The 20,714-nt window shown below is 33.2% G+C and overlaps 1 protein-coding gene across 1 annotated transcript; it reads right to left on the reverse strand.

Moving 5' to 3' along the window:
* Nucleotides 1-2,406: 2,406 nt before the first annotated feature.
* On the reverse strand, nucleotides 2,407-8,091 carry LOC136124773 (cytochrome c oxidase subunit 6C-like). Its single transcript, XM_065879572.1, has 2 exons — nucleotides 8,081-8,091; nucleotides 2,407-2,593 (listed from the first exon to the last, which is right to left on the reverse strand). Exons 1-2 carry the CDS (start codon nucleotides 8,089-8,091, stop codon nucleotides 2,407-2,409), a joined length of 198 nt encoding a protein of 65 aa, XP_065735644.1.
* Between the last annotated feature and the right edge of the window lie 12,623 nt (nucleotides 8,092-20,714).

The raw sequence follows: 20,714 nt of genomic DNA on the forward strand, positions 1-20,714 counted from the left end.
AACATTGTCATCTCATTTACATACCAAAAAAAAAGGAGAAAAGTTTTAAGATCTACTCTCTTAAATTTCAAATATACTATACAACAGTGTAACTTATTATCATCATGTTGTACATTATGGATCCACTTTTACTTTTAATATACTTAGTTCTTAGCCAATAATTAACATGAAGAAACCACCGTGTAGAAGAAAACTTGCAGTATTTGTACTAATAGCAAATCACTTGAATACCTTATATATGATTATCTAGGTTATTAGGTAGTCTTTTTAAGACTCTTTAGGTTTTGTTTATTTGTTTCTTTGTTGCTTTTAAAAATTTGAATATTTCCCTTTCTTCCTTTCTTTTTCTTTCTTTCTTTATCATTAAAGTATAATTGACCTACAACACTGTTAGTTCCAGGTGCACAACATAAAGATTCGACATTACAAAATCACCACAATAAGTCTAGTTACCATCTGTCACCATACAATGTTATTACAATATTATTGACTGTATTCCCCATACTGTACCTTTCATCCCCATGACTCATTTATTTTGTAACTGAAAGTTTGTGCCTCTTAATCTCTCTCACCTATTTTATTTATCTCCTCCTCCTTCCCCTTCCCCAACTGCAACCACCAGTTTGTTCTCTGTATCTATGAGTCTGTTTCTGTTTTGTTATGTTTCTTCATTTGTTTTGTTTTTTAGATTCCATATATAAATGAAATCATACAGTATTTGTCTTTGTCTAGCTTATTTCACTTAGCATAATACCATCTAGATCAATCAATGTTGTTTCAAATGGCAGGATTTCGTTCTGTTTCATGGCTGACTAATATTCTATTGTATAAATACATTTTACATATTCATCTTCTTTATCCATTTATCAATTGATGGGCACTTAGGTTGCTACCATATTTTGGCTATTGTAAATAATGCTGCAATGAACATGGGAGTGCAGATATCTTTTCTATTTAATATTTTGTTTTCTTCAGAAAAATACCCAGAAGTGGAATTGCTGGGTCATATGGTAGTTCTGTTTTTAATTTTTGAGAAACCCCCATACTGTTTTCCACAGTAGCTGTACCAGTTTACATTCCTGCTAGCAGGGCACCAGGGTTCCGTTTTTTCCACATTCTTGTCAACCCTTGTTATTTCTTGTCTTTTTGATAATAGCATTTCTAACATGTGTGAGGTGATATCTCATTGTGGTTTTGATTAGATTTCCATGATTAGTGTTGTTAAGCACCTTTTCATGTACCTTGTTGGCCATTGGTGTCTTGTCTGGAAACATGTCTATTCAGATCCTTTTCCCTTTTTTTTTTTTTTTTTTGCTGTTGAGTTATATGAATTTTTAAATATATTTTGAACATTAACCTCTTATCAGATACATGATTTAGAAATATTTTCTCCCATTCCATAGGTTGACTTTTCATTTTATTGATGGTTTCTTTTGCTATACAGGAGATTTTTAGTTTGATGTAGTCCCACACATTTGTTTTTGCTTTTGGTGTAAAATCCAAAAAAAAAAAAAATCATTGCTGAGACTGATGTCTAATAGCTTACAGTCTGTTTTTGTTTTTTTTTTTCCCTAGTAGTTTTATGGCTTTAGGTGTTATGTTCATGTCTTTAATCCATTTTAAGTTAATTTTTGTGTATGGTGTAAGATAATGGTCCAGTTTCATTTTTTTGTATGTTGCTGTCCAGTTTTCCCGACACCACTTATTGAAGGGACTATCCTTTCCCCATGGAATACTCTTCACTCCTTTCTTGTAAATTAATTGACCATATATACATATATTTATTTATAGTCTTTCTATTTTGTTCCATTGATCTATGTGTCTGTTTTTATGCCAGTACCATACTTTTTCTGATTACTATAACTTTGTAATATAGTTTGAAACCAGGAAGTGTAATGCCTCCAGTTTTGTTCTTCTTTCTCGTTTGTGGTTCCATATAAATATTTAGGATTGTTTGATAATTTCTGTGAAAAATGCCATTGGAATTTTGATAGGGGTTGAATTGAATCAGTAGGTCACTTTGGGTAGTATGGACAGTTTTACAATGTTAATTCTTCTAATCCATGAGGATGAGATGTCTTTCCATTTATTTGTGTCTTCAGTTTCTTTCATCAACATCTTGTAGTTTTCAATATACTGATCTTTTACCTACTTGGTTATATTTTTTCCTAAGTATTTTATTCTTTTTGACTCAATTGTAAATGGGGTTGTTCTCTAAATTTCTCTTTTTTTTTAATTGGTTAATTGTTTATTTATCAAGAGAAACTATTCCTTAGCCCAGATATTCATAGTTCATAGTTTCATAGTTCAGGAACACAGGTAAGTGACAAACTTCCATGGAACTCAACCCAAAGAAATTCTTTATATCCCCAAATCACTTTGCACTCTGAAAGATACCAACCTTCCTCACATGTCTTCAAAATGTTTTATGGAATCATAATTTCTATAGAAATCTGCATATGCCTTCTTTCTTGGTTCAGCCACAGCAAACTTACAGAAAGTTGCAACTCCTAGGGAGACAGTGAGCGCTCCAACAATATGAAATCGCAGGCGCTTGGCCAGAAGGCTACACATCTGAGGTTTCGTCAAAGAACTGGAAGTCAGGGTAGTTTTTCTTGATAGCTCAACAATGACGTCCTTCCAGACTGATGGAGTAAATTTCTTTCTGATAGTTTACTCAGAATTAAGATTTTTTCCACTTGAAGTGAAATGTAGAAACTTTACAAGGTTATAGGTCTCTTTACCATCCATATTTTATATTGTAATTGTCCAGTGTATTATACCAGCATACATTGAAAACCTCACTAGACAATGCTATTTTTTCCTTTCAACTGTCATAATCTGATAGTTAATCACTGCAGCTTTTTGTTGATTAGTGTTTGCCTGGTAAAACTTTTTCCATCCTTTTAAACCTGTATCTTTATATATAAGTGAATTTCTAATAGAAAGCATATAATTGGTTCTTGCTTTAATAACCAGTGATTTTTACTCTTTTACTGGAATGTTTAGGTTACTTACATTTAATGTAATTATCGATCTTTTGGGGTTTAAATCTACCATCTTGGTATTTGTTTGCTTTCTATTCTATTGCCCTTTGTTCATCTTTCTTGCCTTCTTTTGAATGAATTATAGTATTCCATTTTTTTAATGTCCTCAATTGAGTAATTAATTATACCTCTTTTTTTTTAGTGGTTGCCCTAGTGGTTAACATATGCATCTTTAACTTATCATGCTCTATCTTCAAGTACAATGGGCTGCCAGTAGCAGAAATGACAGCAGAGAAAATTAGATATCTAAGTAATTAGAGGGAATACAGAAGAGAATGATGAGATCAGCAGAGGGAATTCTAGTTTTTAGAGGTGGTGATAGTATATATCATATATTCTCTAATGTCACAGAAAAACAGAGACAATGATAGATTACTTAGAAATTGAATCATTAGGGATATGGAGAATTGATGGGAAATGGCTACTTATGCAGTCCTTGAAGACATAGTACATCTGTACTTGTTTGCACATTTGTGTATTCTGAGGCAGTCATCTACATTATGCATCTACTTTATTTATTTTTTTAAATTTATTTATGGCTGTGTTGGATCTTCGTTGCTGTGCGTGAGCTTTCTCTAGTTGTGTTGAGCGGGGTCTAGTCTTCATTGCGGTGCGTGGGCTTCTCATTGCAGTGGCTTCTCTTGTTGCAGAGCATGGGTTTCAGTAGTTGCAGCATGTGGGCTCAGTAGTTGTGGCTTGTGGGCTCTAGAGCACAGGCTCAGTAGTTGTGGCTCGTGGGCTCTAGAGCACAAGCTCAGTAGTTGTGGCGCATGGGCTTAGTTGCTCCACGGCATATGGGATCTTCCCGGACCAGGGATTGAACCTCTGTTCCCTGCATTAGCAGTTGGATTCTTATCCACTGCGCCACCAGGGAAGTCCCTATGCATCTACTTTAAAGCACTCCTGAAAGCTTGTTTACCTTTGAGTGGGCATAGGTGTGTACATTTATAATGAAGAAAAGGTATATTCAAACAACTACCTCTGATAACCTTCAGTGTTTTTAAAAAGCATTACTGAGTTCTCATCAGCTCATTTGGAATAAGAACGATTCTCTGTTTTTGGCTTTTGAACCTACATCTATATACAGTAGCAAATATTATTAATGATCTCAAGTTATCCAAATAAATTTATGATAAACTTTGGTTTAAGGAGACAGGACAATGTTTGTGTGTTTTGGGTTTTTTTTTTTCAAACAATTATTTATATCCAAACAATGGGATTTTTAAAGATGGAGACGGGCTCTTTGTGGAAAAAAAGGAAAGTGAGTGAGTCCGACGACCTTATTCCTACTTTGTTATGTATTTAATAATAGGAAGTACCTTGCTTACCATGTTCCTTCATTATATTTTCCTTAATGTATGTTTTATTCTCCATCCGCTTTAGTATTCTTTAGATCAGAAACTAAACTTATGATTAAATCTTTCAATATTGAAATGGGTTTTTATTCTTTAAGTTTTATACAGAACAATTTTCCTTTTATGTTTATTAACAGAAAGTATAAAAGATCAAAATCAACATACTGTGAACAAGCAATATGAAAGAGAAAGGCAAAGACTTGCTTCTGGAATAGAAGAATTACGTGATAAGTTGATGCAGATAGAAGCTGAGAATTCTGATTTGAAGGTTAACATGGCCCACAGAACTAGTCAGTTTCAGCTGATTCAAGAGGAGCTGCTAGAGAAAGCTTCAAACTCTAGCAAACTTGAAAGTGAAGTAAGCTTGAATTAGCTATTTATATGTACTGGATTTTGAGAGAAGAAAATAGTATTGTAGGGTTTTTGTAAAACTTGTATGTTAAAGTCCAGATTTATATACTAAAAAAAAATTAATGGTACCTCATGAGTTATAACTTCTTTTAAAATTATATTTGGAAACTTCTGTGTTTTAATATATGTTAAAAGTAGGAAAATACTGTAGTGGCTAAATTTGGTGAAACAAACTGTACTGCATTCTATTATTTCTTCCAAGTATAAGTTAATATGGCTAATACATATTTACAAGTAAAAAATTTGGATTATGTAATTGGAAAAAAAGGGGTAGTAATAGAGGATTTCAAACTTTAGCAAACAGTAGAACCACCTGGAAAGCCTGTTAAACATGCACGTTTTGGGTCCTATTCCAGTGATTCTGATTTAGTACGTATGGAGTAATGCAAAGGAATCTGCATTTTTAAACAATTACATGTGAATCTGATGCAGATATCTTATGGATTACATTTTGAAAAGGGGATAAAGTATGTTTTATGAATATCTGATCGTCATTTCCACTGAGGACAGAACAGAATTAGGTAATTGTGGACCAGGTCCACGTGTGTATATGCTCTACTCACCCTTCAAACCAGAGGCTGCAGCTATCTGAGGGTACTTTTTAAATGTCTGATTTTTCATCTTAAAGTCTGTAGCCAAGACTAGGGAAAAGACCTGTGGGATAGGAACTTAAATAAGTAATGGAAAGGAGATTTAGTCAGTCTATAACTATAGCCATCAGCTTACTTAGAAAATTGCCAAGTACTGAGATGAATAACTTTTTAAAAATTAAAATATTAGCACAGTCTCGTTGAAAATACAAAAAGGGACAAAGAAGAAAATAAAACATTGATAGTTCTACCACAAGAAATTACTACTGTTAACATTTTATTGTACTAATTTCAGTCTTTATTAATAGCTACTTTTATGAAATGGGTTCGGGGGCAATGCTATTTGAACATAGGGATCTGAAATAAATACTTACATATTACACAGATGGAATAAGCTATGTCATATTTCTGGTCTTCCCTTCACTGTTTTTCTTCTGAATTGTCACTTATTTTTAAAAAATAATTTTTTATTTATTTCAATGTGTTTTCAGATGACAAAGAAATGTTCTCAACTTTTAACTCTAGAGAAACAGCTAGAAGAAAAAATTGTTGCTTATTCCTCTATTGCTGCAAAAAATGCGGAACTAGAACAGGAACTTATGGTAAAAATTACCTTTTTTTTTGATATAGATTTACTGTGGCTTTAAGGAACTTAATTTGTAACAGCATGTTTGTTTTAGTATCATTATTCTAAAATGTACCATATAGGAAAATATAAATTCTACCAAACTTCAGATTATTCAATTTTTATTTCTGTATTTTTAAGTTATATATTTTTAAGTTAATATGACAAGTCGTTATCTAAAGTTCCTCATTTTTATTTTAGTAGAATTGAAGGAAATGGTAGTAGTTCTTTGATATGCTTTGTAGCATTTTTAAACAATCTTATCATTTTGATACAATTTTTAAAAAAACACTTTCTCTTTTATAAATATTTAAATATTTTTGAAGTTGACATATTAACTACTATGATTCTTTGAAGCCTAGAGTATGATAAATTTTATGCTTTACTAATGTACTTTTATGTAAAACTCTTTCTTAATTATGTTCTTTTAAAGTGTTTTTGTATTTCTAGGAAAAGAATGAAAAGGTTAGAAGTCTAGAAACCAATATCAATACAGAGCATGAGAAAATTTGTTTAGCTTTTGAAAAGGCAAAGAAAATTCATCTTGACCAGCATAAAGAAATGGAAAAGCAGATTGAAAGAGTAAGATATTAATTATGTTTTTATAAGTAAACGTAATATATATTTAGAATATGAATGCTGAAAAGAACCTTAAACATTACTAGCTCAGCTTTCTTTATTTTAATAGATGAGGAAACAAAGACATAGAAAAGTTAGTGGCAAATACTATAATTAGAATCACATTACTTCTGGATCATTTTACAATGCTCTCTCCTTTAGTACTCTTGCCATTTCAGTTTTGATCATTACTTTTTGACATTATCAAGCTAAGAGTGATTCTGTAGACTCTTTTCCACTAGAGATATTATTTGCTTGAAGATTGGTTAAGAGGAGACGCTCTCTTGATCTTGGGTTAAAAGTGAAGAGTAAAAAAAAACAAAAAAAAGTGAAGGAGAAACTGTGAGACCAGAAGCACAAGACCAAATAAAAAATAGATAGTTTGGATGGGTTTAATAGCAGAATGTAGCTAACACACAAATATAAACTTCAAATGTAGAGCAATAGAAATTATTCAGTCTGAGTAATAGAGAGAAAAAAAGATTTGGAAAAAAAGTGAACAGAGCCTCAGAGACCTGTTGAACAATATCAGAAGGTCTAGCATTTATGTCATCAGAGTACCAGAGAAGAGGAGAATGAGACTGGTACAAAAAATATTTGAAGGAATTATGACTGATAACTTTGCAAATTTGTGAGGGAAATAAATTTACAAATTCAACAAGCTTAAAGAGGATAAAATCTTGAAAGCAGCCAGAGATAAATAACACATTGTATATAGAGGAACAAAGATTAAAATTTACTGCAGATTTCTCATCAGAAAATCAAAAACTGTGAAGGTTAGAAGACCGAAGAACTGTTTTTTTTTTTAAGTGCTGAAAGAGAAAAATTGTCAACCTAGAATTTTATGTCCAGCAATAATATTCTTTAGGATATATAAAGACATTCTTAGATTAAGGGCAATTTAGAGAACTTGTCATGAGCAGACTTGTTCTAAAATAAATGATAAAGTTCTTCAGGCAAAAGAGAAATAAGAGGGAAAATTTAAGCCTCAGGGATGAAGAGCAACAAAAACAGTAAATATTTGGTTACATACCATGGACTATATTTATTCTTTTAAGATTTTTGTAATATTTATGACCGTTCAAAGAAAGAATAGAATTGTCTAGTGAGGTTTTCATTGTATGTTGATGTAATACCTTGGGTGATTACAATATAAAATAAGAATGGTGTAATCTTGTAAAGTTTGTACATTTCACTTCAGGTGGAAAAATCTAATTCTGAGTAAACTATGAAAATTTAAAAACAGTTGGTCCCCTTTATCCACAGATTATATGTTCTAAGATCCCAACTGGATTCCTGAAACTGTGGATAGTACCAAACCCAATAAATACTATGTTTTTTTCCATACATACATACATACCTATGATGAAGTTTAATTTATAAGTTAGGCACAGTAAGAGAATATCCAAATGGCCAGCATCACTACTCTTGTACTCTGGGGCCATTATTTAGTAAATTAAGAGTTACTTGTACACAAGCACTGCTGTACCATGACAGTCAATCTAATAACTGAGATGGCTGCTAAGTGACTAATGGCAGGTAGCATATACAGTGTGGATATGCTGGGCAAAGGGATGATTCACATCCTGGGCAGGAAAGAGTTTTCCTCAGGGTTTAATCATGCTACTCAGAATGGCATGATATTTAAAACTTATTAATTGTTTATTTGTGGAATTTAATATTTTCATATTACAGTTGAGTGTGGGTAACTGAAACTGTGGAAAGTGAAACTACAGATAAGGGGGGACTACTGTATGTATATTATAATCCCTAGAACAACCACTAAAAAACTATACAGATACAGTAATATGCTAACAAATAAAATATTATAGAATTCTGAAAATATTCATATATTTAAAAGAAGGCTGGAAAGGGGAAACAGAAATGAAAAATAGAGGAGACAAAGAGAAAACTAATAAAGGGGTGTGTGCTTAAATTCAGGCATCTCAGATATTAATTTAGATGTAACTGTTCTAAACACACCAAATAAAAATTGAAATTGTGAGATTGAATTTAAAAAAACAAGAGGCAGATATACTGCCTTTAAGAAGTCCATGTTAAATATAAAGATGTAGATAGGTCAAGTATAAAAGCATGGAAAAAGATGTACCAGGCAAACAATAATCAAAAGAAAGCTGGAGTGGCAATATAAGTATCAAACAAAGTAGACTTTAGAACAAAGAAAATTACCGGGGATAAAATAGAAAATTGTGTAGTGATAAAAGGCTCAATTCACCAAGAAAACATAACAGTCCTAAATGTGATATGTACCTAACAAAGTAATTTCAAAATACGTGAAGCAAAAGTGAAGAGGTCTGAAAGGAGAAAGAAATTAATACAAAATTATAGTTGGAGATGTCAACACTACTCTTTTCTGTAATTGATAGAATAAGTAGATTAAAAATTCAGCAAGGATATAGAACTCACCTGAACAGCACTGTCAACGAACTTTTTTTTTTCTCTTTTTAAAAAAATTTTGGCCGTGCTACTTGGCATGTAGGATCTTAGTTCCCCAGCCAAGGATGGAACCTATGCCCACTGCAGTGGAATTGCAGAGTCTTAACCACTGGAGCAACAACAGAATATACATTCTTCTTCAGTACACCTGAAATATTCACCAAGATATACCATACCCTAGGTCATAAAATCAGCCTTATCAAATTTCAAAGAATTAAAACCATGTATACAGTTGTCCCTTGGTATCCATGGATGATTGGTTCCAGGACCCACTGTAGAAGATCTGCAGATGCTCAAGTCCCATAGTGGGCCCTCTATATCTGCAGTTCCACATCAGTGGATTTAACCAACCACGTATCATTTAGTACTGTATGTATTTATTGAAAAAAATCTGCATATAAATGCACCTGCACTGTTCAAACCCATGTTGTTCAAGGGTCAACTGTAGTATGTTTTCTGACCATAATGGAATTAAACTAGAAACCATTAACGGAAAGATATCTGGAAATTCCGCAAATATTTGGAAGTGAAACAACACACTTTTTAAAAAAATATCTTTATTGGAGTATAATTGCTTTACAATGTTGTGTAAACAACACACTTTTAAATAATCCATGGATCAATGAGTAAGTCTCAAGGGAAATTTAAAATATTTTAAACAATGAAAATGAAAACACAATATATCTGAATTTGTGGAATGCAGCTAGAGCAATTCATAGAGCTTTATAGCATTAAATGCATACATTAGAAGAAAACTTAAAAAAATCAGTAATCTAAACTTCCACCTTAAGAAACTAGGAAAAGAAGAGCAAAATTAACCCATAAGAAGCAGAAAGATGGAGATAATAAAAAGCGTAATTGAAAGAAATTGGAATTTGAAGAGAATATTAGTAGAGAAAATCAGTGAAATCTAAATCTAGTTCTTTGAAAAGATCAGTAAAATTTATAAACCTCTAGCCAGTCTGATGAAGTAAAAAAAAAAAGAGAGAGAGAGAAAGCACAGATAACCTGTATCAAGAGTAAGGGTGTATCACTAGAGACCTCACAGATATTAAAGGTTAATAAAGGAAAGGAGAGATTTATCCTGAGAATGGAAGGCTGGTTCAACATTCAGAAAAAAAAAAATCATTGTAATCTACCATATTAGCATAGCAAAAACCAGAAAAACCTACATGATCATATCAATAGATGCAGAAAAAGCTTTTGATAAAATTCAACATTTTCTCATGATGAAAACTCTTAGCCAACTAGAAATAGAAGGGAACTTCATGAACCTGATGAAGGGCATCTTCCCAAAAAATCCTATGGATAATATATCTTAATGGTGAAACACTTAATTCTCTCCTGTAAGATTGGGAACAGAGCAAGAATATCTGCTGTCATCACTCCTATTTAACATCATACTAAAAAGCCTATTTCAATCAGGAGGAAACAAAGCTATCCCTGTTTCCTGTCTATGTAGGAAATCCCAAAGAATCTACAAAAATACCTTAAAAATAATGAGCGAGCAAGGTCACAGGATGCAAGGTTAACATCCACATCAGTTGTATTTCTATATATAGTTGACTCTTGAACAACACTGGTTTGAACTGTGTGGGTCCATTTATCCTCGCATTTTTTTTAGTTTGTGTAATACTACACAGTCTGCGGTTGGTTGAATTGGTGGATACAGAACTGCAGATACGAAGGGCAGACTGCAAAGTTATTCACAGATTTTTGACTTCAAGGAGGGGTTGTTGCCACCAATCCTCACGTTGTTCAAGGGTCAACTGTACTAGCAATGAATAATTAGAAGCTAAAATTTTAAAAATACTGCTATTTACAAAGCTCCAAAGAGATAAGACATAGATGTAAATAAAACAAAATATGTGGAATATTTGTATGCGGAAAACTACAAAATGTTAAAGAAAGACCTAAATAAATGGAAAGAAATACCATTTCTGTGGACTGTAAGTCTCTATATTTAGGATGTCAGTTCACCTTAAACAGATCTCTCGATTTAATACATTTCCAATCAAAATCCCAGTAAAAATTTTTTTGTGCGCATAGATAGCTGATTTTGAATTTTGTAATGGAAAGGCAAAGAAACTAGAATAGGCAAAACAAGTTTGAAAGAGAACAAAGTTAGTGGATTTATGCTACCATATCTTAAGACTTACTATAAACCTATAGTAATCAAGACAGTGAGGTATCAACAAAATAATAGACACATAGATGAAAGGAACAAAATATAGGGTCTAGAAATAGACCTGGCAAATATGGTCAACTGATTTTTAACAAAGGTACAAAACCAATTCAGAATGGAGAAAGAATAGTTTTTGAATGAGTAATGCTGGAACAATTGGACATCCATATGCAAAAAGATGGAGCTGCAGTATATACCTATATAAAAATTAATTCAAAGTGAATCATATATTTAAATATAAAATAAAAAGATATTAAAACTCAGAAGAAAACATGGGAGAAAATCTTCATGACCTTAGGTTAGGCAAGAGTTCTTAGATATAAAACCAAAACAATATAAGGGAAAAATTGATAAATTGGAATTCATCAAAATTAAAAATGTATGCTCTATGAAAGACATTATTAAGAGAATGAAAAGACAAGCTATAAACTGGGAGAAAATATTTGTAAATCACATATCCAGCAAAGAACTTTTACCCAGCATATATAAAGAATTCTTAAAATTCATCAATAAGAAAGTAATCCAGTTTTTTTAATGGACAAAGACTTGAATAGATACTTCATCAGAAAAGATATACAAATGGCAAATAAGCATATGAAAATATGTTGAACTTGATTCATCATTAGGAAAATGCAAATTAAATGCACAGTGAAATACTGCTGCATTCTTGTTAGAATACTGAGAGAGAGAGGTAGAAAGGAAGGGAGGAAGGAAGATCTGACAATAGCAAATGCTACCCAGGATGTGAAACAACTGGTTTTCTCATATATTGCTGGGGATAATGCAAAGTAGTAAAACTACTAAAACAACTTAACATCTTCTTATACACTTAACATATGACCCAGCAGTCTTAGATATTTATTCTAGACAAATGAAAACTTATCTTTACACTAAAACCTACTACAAATGTTTATAGTAGGTTTATTCATAATTGCCAAAAACTGGAAACTACCCAGTGTCTTTCAATGAGTAAATGGGTAAACTATGGTACCTCAATACAATGGAATACTACTCAGTAATAACAAGGAATAATCTATTGATTCAGGCGAAAACATGGGTGAATCTACAAGGCTTTATGCTAATGGAAAGAAGCCAATTGCAAAATGTTGTATACAATTCTATTTCTTTGACATTCTCAATAAAGTCAAAAGCTATAGGATGAAGATCATTTTATTGGTTGCCAGGTGTTGGGAAGGGTGGAGAGTTGACTATAAAGCAAGTGTCCCCAACCCCCGGGCCATGGAACGGTACCTGTTAGAAACCGGGCCGCACAGCAGGAGGTGGGCGGCAGGTGAGCGAGCAAAGCTTCATCTGTATTTACAGCCACTCCCCATTGCTTGCATTACCACCTGAGCTGCACCTCCTGTCAGCATTACGGTGAGTTGTATAATTATTGCATTATATATTACAATGTAATAATAATAGAAATAAAGTGCACAATAAATGTAATGTGCTTGAATCATCCCGAAACCATCCCCCCCACCCCCGTCCGTGGAAAAAGTGTCTTCCACGAAACCAGTCCCTGGTGCCAAAAAGGTTGGGGACTGCTGCTGTAAAGGATTAACATGAGGGGTCTTGAGAGTGAAGGAATCATTCTGTATCCTTATTGTGATGGGAGTTTTATGAATCTATGCATGTATTAAAAAACCTCAGAATCATACACCCAAAAAATGAATGTAAATGAAGTTTTAGAAAGTCTCCCACCCTAGAATCATTGTTACAATCTTAGTTTATGTCTTTTAGACCAGCTTCTCTGCATCTTTGCATACTTACATGTTTATAGTACACATATACACAAACACACGTAAACAATTTTTAATAGCTTCGTTTTACAGAATTATTGCTATTTGACTTTTCTGTTTTTTAGGATTATAATTAATTTTCAGTAAACTTTATTGTAAACTATTTTTTTCTTATTTTAGAATATTATTTTATAATAGAGTCTCAAAAATGGAACTACTGACTCAGAAGATAAAAAATATTTTTCAGATGAGTTTATCCCTGATAAATCCTTCAAAGTTTAATTTGAAAATGGCAGAAATTCTAGGAAGATATTATATTTGATATCTCAAATACTGAACTGCTGCAGAGAATTGGCATGATAGGTCTGTCCAAGGGCCTACTTGATAATTGATGGGTCAGCTTCTATGAAAATCTATGGTTATAACATCATTTAGTCTTGTTTATTCATAAAATTAATTTTAATATATTCATGTTTTAAGAAAAAATTCTAAAGTTATTTAATATTTTTCAAACTTTTTATTGTGGTTAGTATTATCAGTATTAGTGTTATTGGTGTTATAATTTATGTCATCTTAACTATTTTTAAGTGTACAGTGGTATTAAATACATTAACATTGTTGTGCAACCATCACCACCATTTATCCTCATAATTCTTCTCATCTTGTAGAACTGAATCTCTGTACTCATTACAGTACACAATAACTCCCTATTCTCCTCTCCCCCCATCTCTTGGCAATCACTATTCTACTTTCTGTGTCTGTGATTTTGCCTTCTCTAAGTACCTCATGTAAGTGAAATCATATAGTATTTGTCTTTTTATGACTGGTTTGTTTCACTTAGCATAATGTCCTCAAGGTTCATCCATGTTGCAGCATATTGCAGAATTTCCTTCCTTTGTAAGGCTGAATAATATTCCATTATATGTACATAGCATATTTTGCTTATCCATTCATCTGTTGATGGCCACTTGGTTTGTTACCACATTTTAGCTGTTGTGAATGATGCTGCTATGATCATGCGGGTGTACAAATATCTCTTTGAGACCCTGCTTTAAGTTATTTTGAGTATACATGCACAAGTGGAATTGCTGATAATATGGTAATTCTGTTTTTAATTTTTTGAGGACCAACCATACTGGTTTCTACAGCAGCTATACCATATTACATTCCCACCAACAGCGCTCAAGTGTTCCAATTTATCCACATCCTTGTAAACACTTGTTTTCTGGTTTTTAACAGTAGCCATCCTAATGAGTGTGAGGTGGTATCTCATTGTAGTTTTGATTTGCATTTCCCTAATGATCAGTGATGCTGATAATCTTTTCATGTGCTTGTTGTCTAGTCATATAGCTTCTTTGGAGAAATGTCTATTTATTTCCTTTACCCATTTTTTAATAGGGTTGTTTTTATGTAGTTGTTGAGTTTTAGGACTTTTCCATATATTCTGGATATTGATCCCTTATCAAGGTATGTGATTTGCAAATATTCTCTCCCATTCTTTGGGTTTCCTTTTTACTCTGTTGAGAGTGTCTTTGGATGCACAGAATATTATAATTTTCATGAAGTCCAGTTTGTCTATTTTTTCTTTTGTTGCCTATACCTTTGGTGTCATATTTAAGAAATTATTACCAAATCCAATGTTGTGAAGCTTTGGTTCTATGTTGTGAAGCTTTTGTTCTATGTTTCCTTCTAAGAGTTTTATTTTTTTAGGTCTTAATTTAGGTCTTTGGTCCATTTTGAGTTAATTTTTATATATGGTGCTAGCTGTGGGTCCAACTTCATTCTTTTGCATGTGGATATCCAGTTTTCTCAGCACCATTTGTTAAAAGGACTGTCCTTTCCCCCCACTGAATGATCTTGGCACCCTTGTCAAAATCATTTGACCATATATGTGAGGATTTATTTCTGGGCTCTTAATTCTATTCCATTGGTCTATATGTCATATGCGAAATCACAGTCTTTATTACTGTAGCTTTGTAATAGGTTTGAAATCAGGAAGTGAGGGTCCTCCAGTTTTGTTCATTTTCAAGATTGTTTTGGCTGTTCAGGGTCCCTTGAGATTTCATATGAATTTTAGGATGGGTTTTTCTGTTTCAGCAAAAAATGTCATTGGGATTTTGCTAGGGATTGTATTGCATTGGGTAATATTGACACTTTAACAATATTAAGTCTTCTAATCCATGAACGTGTAATATGTTTTTATTTATTTACATTTTCTTCAATTCTTTTCATCAGTGTTTTGTAATTTTAATTGTACAAGTCTTTCACCTCCTTGGTTAATACCTAAGTATTTTATTCTTTTTGATACTATTGTAAATGAAATTGTTCTTGTAATTTTCTTTTCAGACTGTTCATTGTTCACATATAGGAATGCAACTGACTTTTGTGTGTTGAATTTCATCCTCTACTTTTCTGATTTCATTTATCAGTTCTAATAGTTTTATTGTGTGAAATCTTTAGGGTGTTCTATGTATAAGATCGTATCATCTACCAATAGATAATTGTACTTCTTCCTTTCCAACTTGGATGTCTTTTATTTCTTTTTCTTGCCTAATTGCTCTGGCTTGAACTTCCAGTATTATGTTGAATAGAAGTGGTGAGAGGGGCATCCTTTTCTTGTTCTGAGCATAGAGGAAAAGCTTTCAATCTTTCACCATTAAGTATGTTAGCTGTAGGTTTTTCATATAAGGCTTTTATTATGTGAAGGTAGTTTCCTTCTGTTCCTAATTTGTTGAGAGTGTTTATCATGATAGGGTGTTGAATTATGTCAGATGTTTTTTCTGCATCAATTGAGATGCTCATGTGTTATTTTTTCTTTCATTCTGTTGATATTGCACATAACATTGATCAATTTTCATTGCATTCCAGGAATAAATTCCCCTTGGTCACTGTGTTTAATCCTTTTACTATGCTGCTGAATTTGGATTGTTAGTATTGTGTTGAGGATTTTTGCATCAGTGCTCATAACAGATATTTGTCTGTAGTTTTCTTTTCTTGTAATGTCTGGGTTTCGTATCAGGTTAATGCTGGTCTTACAGTATTAGGCAGTATTCTCTCCTTAATTTTTTGGAAACATTTGAGGAGGATTGGTATTAGTTCTTTTTTATGTGTTTGGTAGAATTCATCAATAAAGCAAGCAGGTTCAAGGCTTTTCTTAGTTGGGAGATTTTTGATTTCCCATTCAATCTCCTTACTATTTATAAGTCTGTTTAGATTATCTATTTCTTCATGATAGAGTCTTTGTAGGTTTTGTGTTTCTAGGAATTTGTCCATTTCATCTAGATTATCCAATTTGTTGGTATATAATTATTCATTGTACTTTCTTATGATCTTTTTTTTATTTCTGTAGAATTGATAGTAATATTCCTACTTATATTTCTGATTTTGGTAATACTGAGTCCTCTTTTTTTGACCACCTAGCTAAAGATTTGTCAATTTTGTTTATTTTTTTGAAGAACCAATTTTTCATTTCATTGATATTCTTCATTGTTTTTCTGTTCTCTATTTTGTTGATCTTTACTGTAATCTTTATTATTCCTTCTGCTAGCTTTGGGTTTATTCTGTTCTTTTTCTTGTTTCTTATGTTTTAAAGTTAGGTTATTGACTTGAGATCTTCCTTGTTTTTTAATGTAAGCATTTATAGCTATAAATTACCCCCTAAACATTGTTTTTGCTGAGTCCTGTAAGTTTTCATAAGTTGTGTTTTTGTTTTCATTCATTTCTAAGTAGTTTCTAATTTCCCTTGTGAATTCTTCTTTGATTCATTGGTTATTTTTAAATTTATTGTTTAATAAATATCACAATTTTGTGAATTTTCCAGTTTTCCTTTTGTTGTTGATTTCTAACTTCATCTCATTGTGGTTGGAGAATGTACTTTATATGATATCTGTCTTGTAAAATTTATTGAGACTTAAATTTGTATCCTAACATATTGTCTATCCTGGAAAATATCCAATGTGCACTTGAGAAGAATGTATATTCTATTGTTTTGGGGTTGAGTGAGCTGTGTATGTCTATTAAATATGATTTGTTTATTGTGTTGAGTCCTCTCTTTCCTTACTTATATTCTCTCTGGTTGTTCTACATATTATTGAGAATAGGCTATTGAAGTCTTCAAGTACTGTTGTAGAACTGTATTTTTCACTTCAATACTGTCTGTTTTTGCTTCATATATTTTGAAAGTCTGTCTTTGGTGTATAAGTGTTTGTAATTGTTATATCTTATTGCTATATTGTAATAACCTTATATTAATATATATTATCTGTCTTTGTCTCATAATCTTTTTAAATTTAAAGTACGATTTGCCTGATATTACTATAGCTATCCCTGCTCCCTTTTAGTTACCATTTGCGTGGATTATCTTTTCCCATCCTTTCATTTTTTATCTATTAGTATGTTTGGATCTAAAATGAGTCTCTTATCATAAATGGGTGTTGAATTTTGTCAAAAGCTTTTTCTGCATGTATTGAGATGATCATATGGTTTTTATTCTTCAATTTGATAATATAGTGTATCACATTGATTGATTTGTGTATATTGAAGAATCTTTGCATCCCTGGGATAAATCCCACTTGATCATGGTATATGATCCTTTTAATGTGTTGTTGGATTCTGTTTGCTGGTATTTTGTTGAGGATTTTTGTATCTAAATTCATCAGTGATATTGGTCTGTAATTTTCTTTTTTTGTAGTATCTTTGTCTCTGGTTTTGGTATCAGGGTGATGGTGACCTCATAGAATGAGTTTGGGAGTGTTCCTTCCTCTGCAATTTTTTGGAAGAGTTTGAGAAGGATGGGTGTTAGCTGTTCTCTAAATGTTTGATAGAATTCACCTGTGAAGCCATCTGGTCCTGGACTTTTATTTGTTGGAAGATTTTTAATCACAGTTTCAATTTCATTACTTGTGATTGGTCTGTTCATATTTTCTATTTCTTCCTGGTTCAGTCTTGGAAGGTTATACCTTTCTAAGAATTTGTCCGTTTCTTCCAGGTTGTCCATTTTATTGGCATACAGTTGCTGGTAGTAGTCTCTTAGGATGCTTTGTATTTCTCCGCTGTCTGTTGTAACTTCTCCTTTTTCATTTCTAATTTTCTCGACTTGAGTCCTCTCCCTCTTTTTCCTGATGAGTCTGGCTAATGGTTTATCAACTTTGTTTATCTTCTCAAAGAACCAGCTTTTAGTTTTATTGATCTTTGCTATTGTATTCTCTTGTTTCTATTCCATTTATTTCTCCTCTGATCTTTATGAGTTCTTTCCTTCTGCTAACTTTAGGTTTTGTTTGTTCTTCTTTCTCTAGTTCCTTTAGGTGTAAGGTTAGATTGTTTATTTGAGATTTTTCTTGTTTCTTGAGGTAGGCTTGTATAGCTATAAACTTCCCTCTTAGAACTGCTTTTGATGCATCCCATAGGTTTTGGATCGTCGTGTTTGTTTGTTTGTTTGTTTTAGTTTTGGCTGCATTGGGTGTTCGTTACTGTGTGTGGGCGTGCTCTAGTTGTGGCGAGCGGGGGCTACTCTTCATTGCGGTGCATGGGCTTCTCGATGTGGGGGCTTCTCTTGTTGCAGAGCATGAGCTCTAGGCACACAGACTTCAGTAGTTGTGGTGCATGGGCTTAGTTGCTCTGCAGCACGTGGGATCTTCCCGGACCAGGGCTCGAACCTGTGTGCCCTGCATTGGCAGGCGGATTCTTAACCACTGTGCCACCAGGGAAGTCCCAGATTGTCGTGTTTTCATTGTCATTTGTCTCTACGTATTTTTTTATTTCTTCAGTGATCTCTTGGTTATTTAGTAACGTATTGTTTAGCCTCCATGTGTTTGTGTTTTTTACATTTTTTTCCCTGTAATTCATTTCTAATCTCATAGCGTTGTGGTCAGATGCTTGATATGATTTCAGTTTTCTTAAATTTACTGAGGCTTGATTTGTGACCCAGGATGTGATCTATCCTGGAGAACGTTCGTGCGCACTTGAGAAGAAAGTGTAATCTGCTGTTTTTGGATGGAATGTCCTATAATATCAATTAAATCTGTCCGGTCTATTGTGTCATTTAAAGCTTCTGTTTCCTTATTTTCATTTTGGATGATCTGTCCATTGGTGTCAGTGAGGTGTTAAAGTCCCCCACTATTATTGTGTTACTGTCAATTTCGTCTTTTATAGCTGTTAGCAGTTGCCTTATGTACTGAGGTGCTCGTATGTTGGGTGCAGATATATTTATAATTGCTATATCTTCTTCTTGGATTGATCCCTTGATCATTATGTAGTGTCCTTCCTTGTCTCTTGTAACATTCTTTAAAGTCTATTTTATCTCCAGAAAGTGGACATAGAGGGAACCTACCTCAACATAATAAAGGCCATATATGACAAACCCACAGCAAACATCATTCTCAATGGTGAAAAACTGAAAGCATTTCCTCTAAGATCAGGAACAAGACAAGGATGTCCACTTTCACCACTCTTATTCAACATAGTTTTGGAAGTCCTAGCCACGGCAATCAGAGAAGAAAAAGAAATAAAAGGAATACAAGTTGGAAAAGAAGAAGTAAAACTGTCACTGTTTGCAGATGACATGATACTATACATAGAGAATCCTAAAGATGCCACCAGAAAACTAGTAGAGCTAATCAATGAATTTGGTATAGTTGCAGGATGCAAAATTAATGCACCGAAATCTCTTGCATTCCTATACACTAATGATGAAAAATCTGAAAGAGAAATCAAGGAAACACTCCCATTTACCACTGCAACAAAAAGAATAAAATACCTAGGAATAAACCTACCTAGGGAGACAAAAGACCTGTGTGCAGAAAACTATAAGACACTGATGAAAGAAAGATGATACCAACAGATGGAGAGATATACCATGTTCTTGGATTGGAAGAATCAATATTGTGAAAATGACTATGCTACCCAAAGCAATCTACAGGTTCAATGCAATCCCTATCAAATCACCAATGGCATTTTTTACAGAGCTAGAACAAAAAATCTTAAAATTTATATGGAGACACAAAAGACCCCGAATAGCCAAAGCAGTCTTGAGGGAAAAGAACAGAGCTGGAGGAATCAGACTCCCTGACTTCAGACTATACTACAAAGCTACAGTAATCAAGACAATATGGTATTGGCACAAAAACAGAAACATAGATCAGTGGAACAAGATAGAAATCCCAGAGGTAAACCCACGCACCTGTGGTCAACTAATCTATGACAAAGGAGGCAAGGATACACAATGGAGAAAAGACAGTCTCTTCAATAAGTGGTGCTGGGAAAACTGGACAGCTACATGTAAAAGAATGAAATTAGAACACTCCCTAACACCATACACAAAAATAAACTCAAAATGGATTCGAGACCTAAATGTAAGACTGGACACTATGAAACTCTTAGAGGAAAACATAGGAAGAACACTCTTTGACATAAACCACAGCAAGATCCTTTTTGATCCACCTCCTAGAGTAATGGAAATAAAAACAAAAACAAATGGGACCTAATGAAACTTAAAAGCTTTTTCACACCAAAGGAAACCATAAACAAGACAAAAAGACAACCCTCAGAATGGGAGAAAATATTTGCAAACGAATCAACGGACAAAGGATTAATCTCCAGGGCTTCCCTGGTGGCGCAGTGGTTGAGAGTCTGCCTGCCGATGCAGGGGACACGTGTTCGTGCCCCGGTCCGGGAAGATCCCACATGC

The sequence above is a fragment of the Phocoena phocoena genome, chromosome 1 (assembly GCF_963924675.1).
Source record: "Phocoena phocoena chromosome 1, mPhoPho1.1, whole genome shotgun sequence".
NCBI lineage: Eukaryota > Metazoa > Chordata > Mammalia > Artiodactyla > Phocoenidae > Phocoena > Phocoena phocoena.